Source organism: Sipha flava, unplaced genomic scaffold, assembly GCF_003268045.1.
Source record: "Sipha flava isolate LNK unplaced genomic scaffold, YSA_version1 577_pilon_pilon, whole genome shotgun sequence".
Taxonomy (NCBI): domain Eukaryota; kingdom Metazoa; phylum Arthropoda; class Insecta; order Hemiptera; family Aphididae; genus Sipha; species Sipha flava.
Genome location: NW_020273557.1, coordinates 85,025 through 98,507, shown reverse-complemented (window position 1 = coordinate 98,507; position 13,483 = coordinate 85,025). Strand labels below are relative to the sequence as shown.

Here is a 13,483-nt window from a genome sequence, read left to right as displayed (position 1 = left end):
TCCGATATTTATCATTGCGTGAGCTATCTATACTTATTTAATCAATGCTACAACACACATGGTAAGGTATCTGCATGCTGATCGCCGACATCCCGTAATAGTGTTTTGGAACGGAGAAACCGATAAAAAATTGTAAGATAAAATGAAAATACCAAATGTATTAACGTATTTAAATATCAAATCTTATGATAAATATAATGATAATCAACACTATTTTTTGTCACTTCTCATTTTAGCTAATTGTTCTTTAGAAGTATTGATTAAACGCAGTGCTTCAATAAAGTCTACTGATTTAGATTGTAAGTAATTCGATAGTGGTGTTGTAATTGAAAATATTTTTCTTAATAATATCATTGTTATAACAAAATCAAACGATGATATTACGTTCAAGAAATTTTTTGCACCAGATGATGTTACTCTGTCAGTTGATTTAAGTAAACATTCTAAAGTTGCATATAATGCTTTATATTTTTCAAAGATAACAATGATGACACGGTCATGAGAAGTCCATCTCGTTGTGGAAAATGATTTTATTCTACGTATTCTTTCAGTAGGATAAATTAGTTTTTGGTACTTAACAAACTCCAATGTTCTCTTTCTAGCTCTCATAAATCCAATTAATGCTTGAAGATCACCAAGAAATTGTCTAGTGTGTACACTAGAATCAGCTGTATCTACGATAACTAAATTTAAGCGATGTGCAAAACACCATATGTATTTCGCCCTTGGATTTTCTTGCTGAATCATTGTGCGGAGACCTGAATATTCGCCTTGTATCGATGCTGCTCCGTCATATGACTGAGCTTATAATTGTTCTTTCCACTTCAAATCATATTTTTCAGAAATATTACAAAAAACTTCAAATAATCCTCTACCCGTTCCATCTTCAGCTGTTACCAGAGAAATTAGTTTTTCTTGAATAATCCCTTCAAAAACGTATCTAGCAATCAAAGTGAATTGTTCAAGATTGGCAACATCAGTGGTAGTATCAATTATAATAGAAAACATTTTTGACATTTTAATTTCATCGAATATAGAAGAACGTATTTGTTCTTTTAAAATGTTTAGTAAGGTATTCTGTGTGACATTTGACATGAATGTAATGTATTTTTCAACGTTTTCAAAATATTTAAAAATGATGGTTTATTATAATATTTATTTTTCGTAATCATGTAAATTATCCATCTGTCATTAATTTTTAAATAAGCGACTTCTGTGATTTGCTTATTTTGTTTTTTTAAATATCTACTTGCTGAAATATGTTTTTGAATTTCAATGCAATCCCCTTACTCATATATAAACATTGACTTGCACAGTGTCCAATTGTATAATTCGTTGTAAAAATATCGCCTATGAGTTCTTCATAATTATCTACCACTAATTGCATGTGAGCATATTTTATTGTAAAAAATTTATTAAAATCTACCGGTGACTATCTGATTCATTATTTTTAAAATATTTTCGTGATTTATTTCCATTTTTCTAACATCAAAATTTAAATCTATAGTTTTCTTATTATAACCAATGATATTTCTATTTATTTTGTTACTATTAATATTAGTTGAACAAGATTTATCATTTTTTGTGTTGTTAATTTCAGTTATATTTGTTTTAACAAAATTTGGTTGAGATGGAAATTCATAGTATATACAGCTATTATGTATACGTATTTTAGAATCTTTATTATTATTAAAAATTCCTGGGCGCCAATGATTTTGTTCGTGGAAAATACAAACAACTGATCTATTCGATTTCCAGTATATCAGTGCCGAATTTATTACTTCATTTTCTCTATGATCATCATGTATGATAATTAAATTTTTATTCAAAGTATTACAAATAAAAGCGAGATCTTCATCTGCATTATTATTAGGAATAAGTACACTTGATTGATCTGAACGTTTAAGCCAAGTTTTTAACCTAATCAAACAAATATATACTAATTATAATATTATTACTTTTTAAGTAATACAAATACAATAAACATAATACAAACAAATACAGCCCCCCTAGCCCCCCCTTAAATACGCCCCTGATACCTGTTGAAAAACCGTTTTAACAAGAACTCTGCTTAAATATCGAAAGAGATTGTTCTTTTGAAGTGATGTGGAAAGAACGTATAAGCGAGTATACATTGAACAAAAATTATTATATGATACAATCAAACAATTCGAGAAATATATTAATACACTAAATATTTTTGGTGCTCACACAAATACTACAGAAATAATTCCAGAAAATAATATTCTTAAAATTAATAAATTTGCCAAGTTCAATTTTTATGAGGATTTGTTAAAATTTTTAGGGCTTGAGTACGATAGCAATAATAATGATTCATTTATACCGGTAAATAATAGTAAAATTTTAGGAATAAAATCTCCGAACATAAAACTTACAAGCATTTTCTATGATATTGAGGGTTCAATATAAACAGAGAAAATGTTATATACCCTGAACAAAACTGATTACTCGATTGAACAATTAAATGCGTTTTTTCCAAAAACTGTGCAATTAAATATTGTAGATCATAAGATATTAGTCAAATCTGACCATTATTTTAAATTCGATAAACAATTATGTGATTCTTTAGGTGTTGAATATATTACAGAATTTATAGCAAAATGATTCTCTCCAATTGTGATAGAAAATAAAGTGTTGGAAGTTCATTGTGATATAGTGGAAAAATCATTCTCCTCTGTCAATGATACCCACCATGTAGAAGAAGAGCTTCCAAGCTTTCTAAGCTTCCCAAGCTTTAAATTACCATTACATCCGCGTAGTACAAGATTTATATGTGATGTACAACTTTTACAAGATCCAGCAGAAATACCAAACAGCTGTGAAATTAGAAACTGCCAGATGAACACTACAATTTTTCACATTCTACAGTTTCAAAACTCGTGGTTATATGTTTCCAGCGGAGAAACACTTTTCATCACATGCGATGCAGACAAAGAGTCCAGCAGCCATGCAATAAAAGGAGTTGGGATATTACGCCTCAACGAAACTTGTAAAGGGTACGCCACACGTGATATACTCATACCAGGTAAAACGAACCAGGAAAAACATCCTGATTTCATACCGAATTCCATACTAACAAATAATGGGAACTGGACCTCTCTTGCTATAATGAGAAACGAAGACATACTTAACAATATAATGGACGACCTAAATGAAGTTTCAGAAGAACATGATTTCTTACAATTTATAAACAACCACACAGCCGATTTTAAAACGATTAAACAACATATGGAATCATATGATTATTTCTTATATATATATATATATATATATATATATATATCAATTTCTATTGAAGGTTGTGGGCTTACAATTATATTCATTAACTTAATATTAACCAAATTACGACAATACAAGGAAAGAGGAATGGAGTGATGCATTTCATTAATATTTAGAAATGAACAAAACGCACCGACAGCACCAAACTCACCAATTCAATTAAGAACAGGGGACTTAAATGAAGAGGATCAAGAATAATCTTCACCTCTCTACCCAAAGTTAAAACAGACCTTTTAATATTTACAAAAATCAAGGATTATCGTTCTTAGAGAGGAGGAAACCGAGGTCACTACGTCATATCTTAAACTACTTTGTAACCTTACCTTGAATTGTTTTCCTTGAGCGTTGTCGAAAACACCTAGATTTTAAAATACCTTTATACTTGGAAACGGGTTATCAGTTAATATATTAAACGGGTACATTAGACAGTAAGAATATTAATATTATTTTTGTTATAATAACTAACAAGTTAAACGGGTAAAGCTGTTTTCGTATAAATTTTTGAAAGATTAATATTATTTTTGTTTTTAAAGAACAACAAACAGCCTTGAGTCTTTTCTTTGTTCTAAACTGCTTTTACGCACTACGCCCGACTATCTGTGTATAAATAGGGACGTAGTTTCAATGCTTAATGAGATATAATGTAACCAGACTTAAGAATAGACCGATACGGTTAAACTTATAAATGTTAACTTATCGGGCTACCGTTATATTGTTTCTCAGTAATATATTAAATTCACATTTATAACTTAAACAGTGTTTTTTTTTTATTTTACTTCAACGGATGTGTAATTTACTGCAACAAGAGGTAACTTCGTCATAAAACGTTTTGAGTCAGTTCTGATCAGACCGGTTCACTACAGTATTTAATATAAAAAATTTATTAGAGTACAGTAATTTATATTTATTGTGTGATGTTTATATTCTTGTAGATGTGTTCGAAAATTTTAGAGATCTTTGTTTACAAACCTTTAAATTAGATGCTTCTCATTTTATAACTGCACCAGGATTCGCATTCGAATGCATGTTGAAACATACAGAGGTTAAATTAGAACAGCTTAAATGTTATAATATGCAACTTATGTTAGAAGAGGGATACGAGGAGGTATTTGTCAGTCAGTTAAAATATATGTAAAGGCTAATATACCAAATATTGAAAATGTTGATTTTAATGAAAATAAACCGAATACATGGATAGCTTATTTAGACTATATAAATCTTTATGGAAAGTCTATGCTTTCTGCACTACTCTATCAGAATTTTGAATGGTTTGAAAATTTAACATTAGATGTGACAAAAATCGACGATAATTCTGATTATGGATATATTCTAGAGGTAGATACTGATTATTCTAAATCCGTACATAAAATACATAACGAATTCCCATTTTTACCTTATCCACCAAATTCTAAAGTGATAAAACTTCTCACAACATAAACTCCGAAAAAAAATTATGTGGTTCATTATAGAAATTTAAAACAAGCTCATGCTAATGGTATAAATGTAACAAAAGTTCATATAATAATCCTCTTTAAACAATCTAAATGGATGGCATCATATGTTGAACATTGTACTAATATGAGAGCCAAATCCGAAAATGAATTTGAAAGACAGTTTTAGAAACTATTATTTAATAGCATTTTTGGAAATTGTATAGAAAATGTAAGAAATGTCGATTAAATTATTTATTAGTAAAGAGAAAGCACATAAATTAATGAGGAAACCTTTTTTTAAAGACAGAACGATGTATTCAAAAGATTTAATGGCAGTTCACATGTATTAAGAAACAATTAAATTCGATAAAACGATTTATGTAGGGTTTGCTATATTAGATATTTCTAAAACAATTATTTATAATTTTAATTATAGTGTAATGAAAAAAAAAATATGAAAATAAATTAAATATTATTTATACTGATACTGATTCTCTTGTTTATGAAATAAAAACGGAAAATTTTTTTAAGGACGATTTATTTTCATATTTCGACACATCAAATTTTCCTAAAGACCATTATTGTTATAGCAAAGATCGAAAAAATCAGCCAGAGTTCTTAAAAGATGAGTTAAAAGGTTGTATTATATTAAAATTTATTACATTACGACCAAAACTCTATGCGTATAGTGTAGGTGATCAAGTAATTAAAACAGCTAAAGGTATTAAAAAATATGTAATTGATAAACATTTAAAAATTGATTAATACATTGAAGAATTGATGCACACATTCAACATAAATCGATTGATAAAATAATAGCATATCGTGATATGAATTATATTCAATCAAATAAACATAATTTTTTCAAAAACCACTAATAAATTAGTTTTTAATGCAGATGATGATAAGAGATTCGTAATGAATTAAAAGCTAAATATTAAATTACGTTTTTTTTTTTTTTTTAATAGCTATAATTAAAGCTTTAATTATATTAATTAATTGTTTAAAATTATAATATGTGTTCGATTAGGTTAAATTTTTGTTATCCACTTGTTAATCATACAACAGATATGCCGCATAGACCCGTTGCCCAATAAACAAGCCATTACACGTAAAATGATCTGACATATGTTTGATGGATGTTAACGAATTGTACGAATTACGGAAGGTTATTGTTTGCGCTTTAGATGCGCAAAGATACCATGGTGAATCTATTGTAAGCGATCAGTATATGTCTTGGTTTCGTGGTTTATATTATGTCGACACTACGCTAATTCGTCATCGCCTTCGTCTTGGACTGTCGTGGTGTTGACTTTTCGATTTTTTTTTTTTTTAATTTGTTTAAAGCTGCAAATCTGCACTTACCTAAAATATATATGTTATTAAATAAATAATATACTGTTTTATAATTTTATAATATTTGTTTTTAAGCTGTAAATTATATTCTATATTTATAATGAGTTATTTTATACATGTTAAAGTTATATATACTATTAAATAAACAATATAATGTTTTGTATTTTTGCTTTATGTAATATATTAAACAAATTTTTATAATTGTAAATATTAAAATACTTAGTATAAATAAATAAATATTGAAATTACTTTATAGACTATATTTAAATTCTCATAGTTTATTTAACAATATCATTAATATTTATCCATGAATTACAGTTATAACTATAACCTAACCACTTAACATACATTTTATTATTTTTTTTTTTTTTAAATACGTTCAATAAGAAAAGTATTATGAAATTTTGGTTTTCTAATTTCTTCTTTAAAGAAACAACCGGTTATTATACTATTAAAACTATCCTTTAGCTGATAAGTTATTAGATTTGTATTTAAAATTTTAACAATAGTGAATATTTCCGTAGTCCAATTTATCCTTTACTAAAATTATGTTTATACTTTGATATTCGTACTTTGTCATTTATTTTTAATTTTAAATCTGGTTTTTTATATGTTTTTTGAATAATAGTTTTATATTGTATATTATCTGAATTTGATCTAGCTTCAAGCGGAGTACAATTAATTGTTCTATGTATTGTATTATTATAACTTTCAATTAATTTATCTAAAGAATTATACCAGTTCCATAATCCTGTTGCAGTAAAATGTGGAAACATTATATTTTTTATTGTTCGAATAACTCGTTCTACTATTCCAGCTGTTATACTATATAGTAGTGTATATATATATATATATAGTTGAATAATGTTTAATACTATATTTTTTCATTAAATCTTTAAATTGATTATTGTAAAATTCTGTACCGTTATCTGTTTGTATTAACTTTGGCTTATTTTTTTTTTAAATATTAGACATACCTCTTGTATTAAATATTTGAATTTAAAACCTTTACTTTTTTTAGAATGTAATTGCATATCTATTAAGCTTGCTTGCCAAAGATCGTCCTTAAATTGTGTAATAACTTTCAGTCTCGGAAAAGTTCTTCTTGCAGACTGATGCAATTCATTTGCTATATTTTCTAATGCAGACATTATTAAAAATAATATACGTTTATTTTTGATATTAATTGAATTTAATATGAAAAGAACAACACGATGCAAGTAAAACAAGAAAAGTAATTAATATATTTAGGAATAACTAAAACAAGTAAAAATAAATTATAATAAAAATGTGAGAGAGAACACAACACAATAGAGAAAGATAAAACATAATATGTCTTATCAATCTTTATATGATATGATAATGGAATACAACAATTTTAAATTAGCTTATATAATATATAATAATAATTATTACATTATATTTAATATTAATTTTAATATAATATTATTTTCACGTAGTTCTTCTAAAATAGATATAATTTCGTTATTAACACCTGTATTACCTGCATTTTGAGAATATGTTAAAAGATTGAGTCTTGTAACTAGTTCATTAAGATCATCGTAATACACCATTTGTGTTTTTGGTATTATCTGTTTATATAAACCAGAACAAAGTTTTTTCTGGATTCTGTCATTTGATATTTTGCATAATAGTTCATAATCTTTCCGTTTTCTCTTCGAAGAAACACTTTCAAATATTCTTGGCATAGTTGATAATCGTAAGTAGAAATCATTTAAAATTACGAATAAAAATAATAAAATTATTACGTAGACTGCATTACATATTATAAACAACGACTGAATGACACCATGTCCACCATCATAATTTGGAGGCACAAGTAATCAATAATATGAACAAATAATGTTAATAAATCTATTACTAAAAATAGAAAAATAATAATCTAAACGATTTTATTATCAAGTTGGTATTTACATGGTATATACATGGCACTATGGAAATGAAATATCATGTCCATTACAGCATTACCGACATCAATTGGCAATTCGCATCATATGATAACGATAACCAGTCTTTTAACGCTGCCAGTTCTAATCAAAGATTAATTTTTAATGTGTAATTTTTAATTTTTAATTATAATTAATATTAAAGCTGATATTTTTAATTTGTTTAATGTAGTTATCTAGGACTGAAGTTTAATATAGTCTATATATATATATATATATATATATATATATATATATATATATAGACTCTAGATATATATATATATATATATATATAGACTCTAGATTGATGTTCATGGGACTGAAGTCAGGAAGAGGCATCAACATTAAGCATAGGCGAGGGCCTATCGGGAAAATCCCGATTTTCCTGTGGACCTATCCGCCAATGTTTATTTATTCACCCAATTTATGCTTATGCGATATAAGTTATATCGCATAAGCATAAATTTAAAATAAATTAATTGCGTGTAATCAATAAGATGTTGCAAGGAAGTCGATTTGAGAAGTTACATTTGAGGTCTTAAAATGGTACTCGCAGAGTAGTTAGAATTCTGTATTTTCTCACAGGGCAATGCAGAATATATTATTTTGTTATTCACTTACGTTGAAATTGAAATATGTAATATATAAAAAACTGCTATTTATTTACTTTATAATGTTAGCTTGGGTGACTGAAAAACTTCGTTTTTGTTATTTTTTATTTATTCTCTTGACTAACGCCCGTAAGCAAACGAGTGTACGTAAGAACTATGTTTAAAATCCGAATTCGCTTGTATCAACAATTGTACGAACGCGATGAAGTCGGAAGACGTTGTCGATTGAATTTCGTGGATAAATTATAGGGTGTTGCGGAACCCCCCCCCCCCCCAAACAAAAAAAAAAAGACCAGGAGCTGACAGTCTTTCAGTCGGCCACTGCTCGCACCGCGATTCTAACGTCGATGCGTATGCAGCGATGAGCATTGTACGGCTGGGGGATAACAATAATGCGGTGGTGTTTTATTTTTATTATCACATTTCTCGACATTTCTCATTTATTCGAAAAAGCATTCGCGAGCGTGGGGTCGTGAGTACACGGATACGCCCGTCAGCCGGTCTCATACGTGGTGGTCGCGCATCGAGACGCGTATGGCGACCAACTGCTGTTCCATTTGATCGCCGCACCCTTGCACGAAATGGCCGGTCTTGCACTTGTCCTGTAGCATCTGGATGCGGTGCAGCACTCTGGCCAGCCGCACGGACGTCGTGTCCCTGCGTAACGAGCCGTCTGTCATGCGGTCCGGTGACACGTCCGCCGGCTGCTGCGCGCACGGCTGCTGCTGAACGATGACCAGACTCGCCTGCCGATCAAGTGACAACGGTAATCAGTGTTTAGATGATCAGTGATGATAAATGATGATGATTAGGCTTGTCTGGCACGTACCGGCCATTCAAACCTTGCCCGGAGGCAGTCGTGTCCGAAAAACCAAATTAACACTATCTGCCACCCCGACGGTCGCGTACCGTGTACAGTGTATACACCCAGGGGTAGAACTAGGGGGTTGAAGACAGGGATTCATCCCTGGACGTAAAATTTTAGAGGATGTAATTTTTATAATTATTAACAACTAATTTGATATTTTTCACTTCGTTAAATACTGTTATTAGATTAAAACTCAACAAGTATGATTGTATATTACCCACTGTGCAATCGATGTTTTAAAACATCCTAAAAATGAAAATTTTAAGTAACATTTCTAACATAATTTTTAGATGTTATATTTATGTTAAATAATTGTTTAAAAGAAATAAGTTTAAAAAGTTCGGTGAATTAACAATTATTAAATGTATATTGTTTAAAAATATATACATCAAATTAATGTAATCCTAAAATATCATGAAAATGTTTTATTATCATGGTGTTTAATAATAATGTTAAAATTACATCCTATTTATGTTTTTTACAATGAATTAACACGTTGAGAGTCTCGATGCACATGTAACCTTACATGTAATCGACTCGCGTTGCCCGTGTAGCTGCACCTAAACTAGACCGTGCACAACGTCGGCGATCAGCGCAAGACCGTAATTACAGCCTATATTCATTATTAATTATTTGATGAATGATAAATACAATAAATGTATATATCGATTTGTTGTACTTATGTATTGAATATTATGAAATAAAGTATTCTCAAATTCAACTGTTTTATTTCGTAATACAAATAATTATACCTATTTGTAAAATTACACAAGTTTCGCTGTACAAAAACTATATTTAAATAAAATTATATTTAATAATTATTATAACATTACTTAAATAATAACTATTATAACTTTGTCTGTGTGAGTCATTAAGACATTAACCAAGAAATAAGTTACAAAAATACATCATCGCGGTAGGTCACCTTCATCAATGATTTCCAGGAAAATAACCACAACATTACTAAAAATAAACGAAAACGAAATCCAAATACATCGTTTAAAAGATAAAAACGAAAGAATTTCTCTGAAAACTGAGAGAATTATAGGACCATAAATTTATAAAATAAAACCCCTATGAGTATATATAATATGTTATTGTTGTGTGTTGACGCGCCGAAGCGCGGGGATCACGTTGCGCGACGGCTGACCCATCTGCCTGTTCAAAACTGCAACGAAAATATTATCACTCATAACGTATGGAGTTGATCAGTGATCACTGTTTTATTTTTATTTTACGCATTTACGCAACTGTTGAGTGTTATATAATCGTTTTATACATAATACACATTGTAAAATGTCAACTAAAAAGGTAAGTTCAAAACGCCACGCCACATGTGTTGTCTTCATCTTACATATATAGGTACAAGTCGTATAAGTGTGAAACACTGCAAATTTTCCGTATTGCTAGTTTTTAGCTTTAATATTAAAATAAAATAAGACTGAGACAACACATGCGAGTGCGATGTTTTCTCTTTATTTAATAAAATAAATACATGGAAAGGTTTACATTTACGTCATGTAGCTGTATATAAATGTTTTTTTATTTTAGAATAAAACGACATGGGTCATAGTTTTATTTTGCATATCTATAGTGTAGTACCGACTAACTGGCTTGTGCAAAATGAGACATTCAATTTAACAAATTGTAATGTAGAGTATTGTTATTGGCTAGCTGGCCATGTTACCAGCTTGGAAATATCTGAAGCTAAGAATCCAGAACAATCGTGGTGCAAGTACGAGATCAAATTACTTGGAGGAAATAAAACATATGGTATGTATGTCAACTTAATTATTATACCTATGTAAATAAAACAAAATAAAATAACTGGTATAAGTTAATCCTAATAAACAATAAAAAGGAATCAGTTATATTGGGTACTACCTACCTACATCACATTACATTTTCATATATTTAATTTCCTTTGATTCTTATATAGGTAGGTACCTATTTGACTTAGGGGAATTATTAACCAGTTAATATAAGACATAAATTCAGATATTATATTATCTACCTATTTATTATTAACTTACCAAATTATTTTCTGAAGTTTTTTAATTTTTAATGATCTTAAGTATTTAACTGTACTAATATTTTAGGTAATTTCAAAAAAGCATGGCATATTAGAGTGGCAAAGGAATCTGAAAGTGAAGAATTTCAACTACCAGCCAAACGAAAACAAACAATATTTGATTTGACAGATAGTAGTAGTGATGATAGTATAGGTAATTAAAAAAAATTGTTATTCTATTTTTTAAACCATTTTAGTTACATATTTTATTTAAACTATTATCAATTAAGCATAACTGCATAATTCTGTTACTAGGATTTAGTGTAATACCTTTACAAGTACAAAATAAGAGACATAAGACATACACAGATTTACAGACAGTTGAGACAACTCCTTACCATTCACAACAATCAACAATGGATTCGCCTGCCGTTCATCAACCAGTTTCAATGTATCAGCCTTATAATAAATTGACTACAGTACATCAACCTCCTATTATTCCAGATGTACAGCTAATTCTATTAATTTAATTTATATAAATAAAAATAATTTTAATTGATAGGATTATATTAAACAAAATTAATTAACTTACCTATATAATATAATATTCATATTTCTTTATTTAATATCATTCAATGTGCATAATTAATGTTAAATTCAAAGTGTATGGCTTATAGTCTAATTACGATTCAAACAATTTATATATGGAATTTAAACAAATAACAATTTTTTACTGGTCTTATTTATTTAAACATAAGTCTTTTTTTATTTGTATAGTCTAAAAATACTGGTGTACAGCATACTATGGAATCTGGCACATTAAGTAACTACATAGGTAGGTACAATTAAATTTATAATAAATTTTCATTATAGCTAGCAAAATACTTTTTTTTTATTGGTTTAAGCTCTAGATATAAAACTGACGAGTATTATGCAAGAACAAATTTCCACCAATCTTATGATAAATAGAATTTTTGCTAAAATAAAATAATGGAGGCAAATTCGAAAAATAAAGATCAAATTAATGATACCTCTATCTGCATTGATTCACAATTTCTTTCATATTTTCCCTTAAAAAATGCTGAAGAACTATTTTAATGGAAAATCGGATCAATGATGAGTTTGAGTTTGTTCCCAAATTGGTAATATCATATATTACTATCTATGTTCTTTAAACATATTTTTTAAACAAGATTAAAATTTATTTTTAGGAATCTTTTATAAAAAATATTGGAGGCAATGATGCTAAACATCATGTGAAAAGAGTTATGAACAAGATATTTACAGACGAGTATTGTGTTAAAATATCATAGATTGGCCGTGGTTGGGCAACAGACATGACCAAATTAAAAGAAACATCTCTAATTAAAATAATTCAAAGTAAATTTAATATACTTTAATTTGTTTCAAAATTCAGTTGCACTTGCAAAATTATTTGCTTAACTGTAAATGATTATATTCATTGTACTTTATTATATGATTTCCACCCATAAGTTATTCATAAATATTTCTTTATTTTTTTTTACTATTAGATGTCATTCAAAAAAGTTCTTCTACAGTATTTACTGATTCTCAATTTGAAAAAGCAGCCACTGAACGACTCAGGACAGCCAATACAAAATTCAAAAGTTATAAGAAAAAAGATAATCCAACAGTACCTTAAATATAAATTATTCATTATACATTAAATTAGTTAATTTACATATTGATATTGTATAAGCTGTTAAATCACATAATTTTTAAATTTAAATAAAGTAAATGATTACTAGGAATTTGATATTATTTACAAAATAAGTGTTTTATTGTTTTAAAAATAAAAATATTGCATTTATTTTATTTGTATTATTAAATAGAAATAATATAGGAAAATCACATAAACCTAAAATGAATTAAAAATTAACTGTAAGGTGTCTTGAGGTTTTCATATATGGAAGATGTAAAATTATTAAAAAAAA

At 28.1% G+C, this 13,483-nt stretch overlaps 3 protein-coding genes across 3 annotated transcripts in view; 1 reads left to right on the top strand and 2 right to left on the bottom strand.

Annotated features, from left to right (window-relative positions):
- Nucleotides 1-211: 211 nt before the first annotated feature.
- LOC112691237 (zinc finger MYM-type protein 1-like) lies at nt 212-980 on the bottom strand (the record flags this gene model as incomplete). Its single annotated transcript, XM_025565393.1, is given in 1 exon segment — nt 212-980. A coding segment is annotated over 1 exon segment (536 nt), but the record flags the coding sequence as incomplete, so codon positions are not given.
- Nucleotides 981-8,327: 7,347 nt separating this feature from the next.
- Nucleotides 8,328-13,483, bottom strand: part of LOC112691235 — a gene marked incomplete at its 5' end in the record, with an annotated part of 14,020 nt that continues 8,864 nt past the window's right edge. Inside the window, one exon of the mRNA XM_025565391.1 lies at nt 8,328-9,395. Coding sequence (XP_025421176.1) covers nt 9,153-9,395 — 243 coding nt within the window. The remainder of the gene's footprint in view (nt 9,396-13,483) is intronic.
- Nucleotides 10,330-12,610, top strand: LOC112691239. The gene is made up of 5 exons (XM_025565394.1): nt 10,330-11,290; nt 11,617-11,742; nt 11,844-12,034; nt 12,306-12,363; nt 12,433-12,610. Exons 1-5 carry the CDS (start codon nt 11,080-11,082, stop codon nt 12,495-12,497), a joined length of 651 nt encoding a protein of 216 aa, XP_025421179.1. The 5' UTR covers nt 10,330-11,079; the 3' UTR covers nt 12,498-12,610.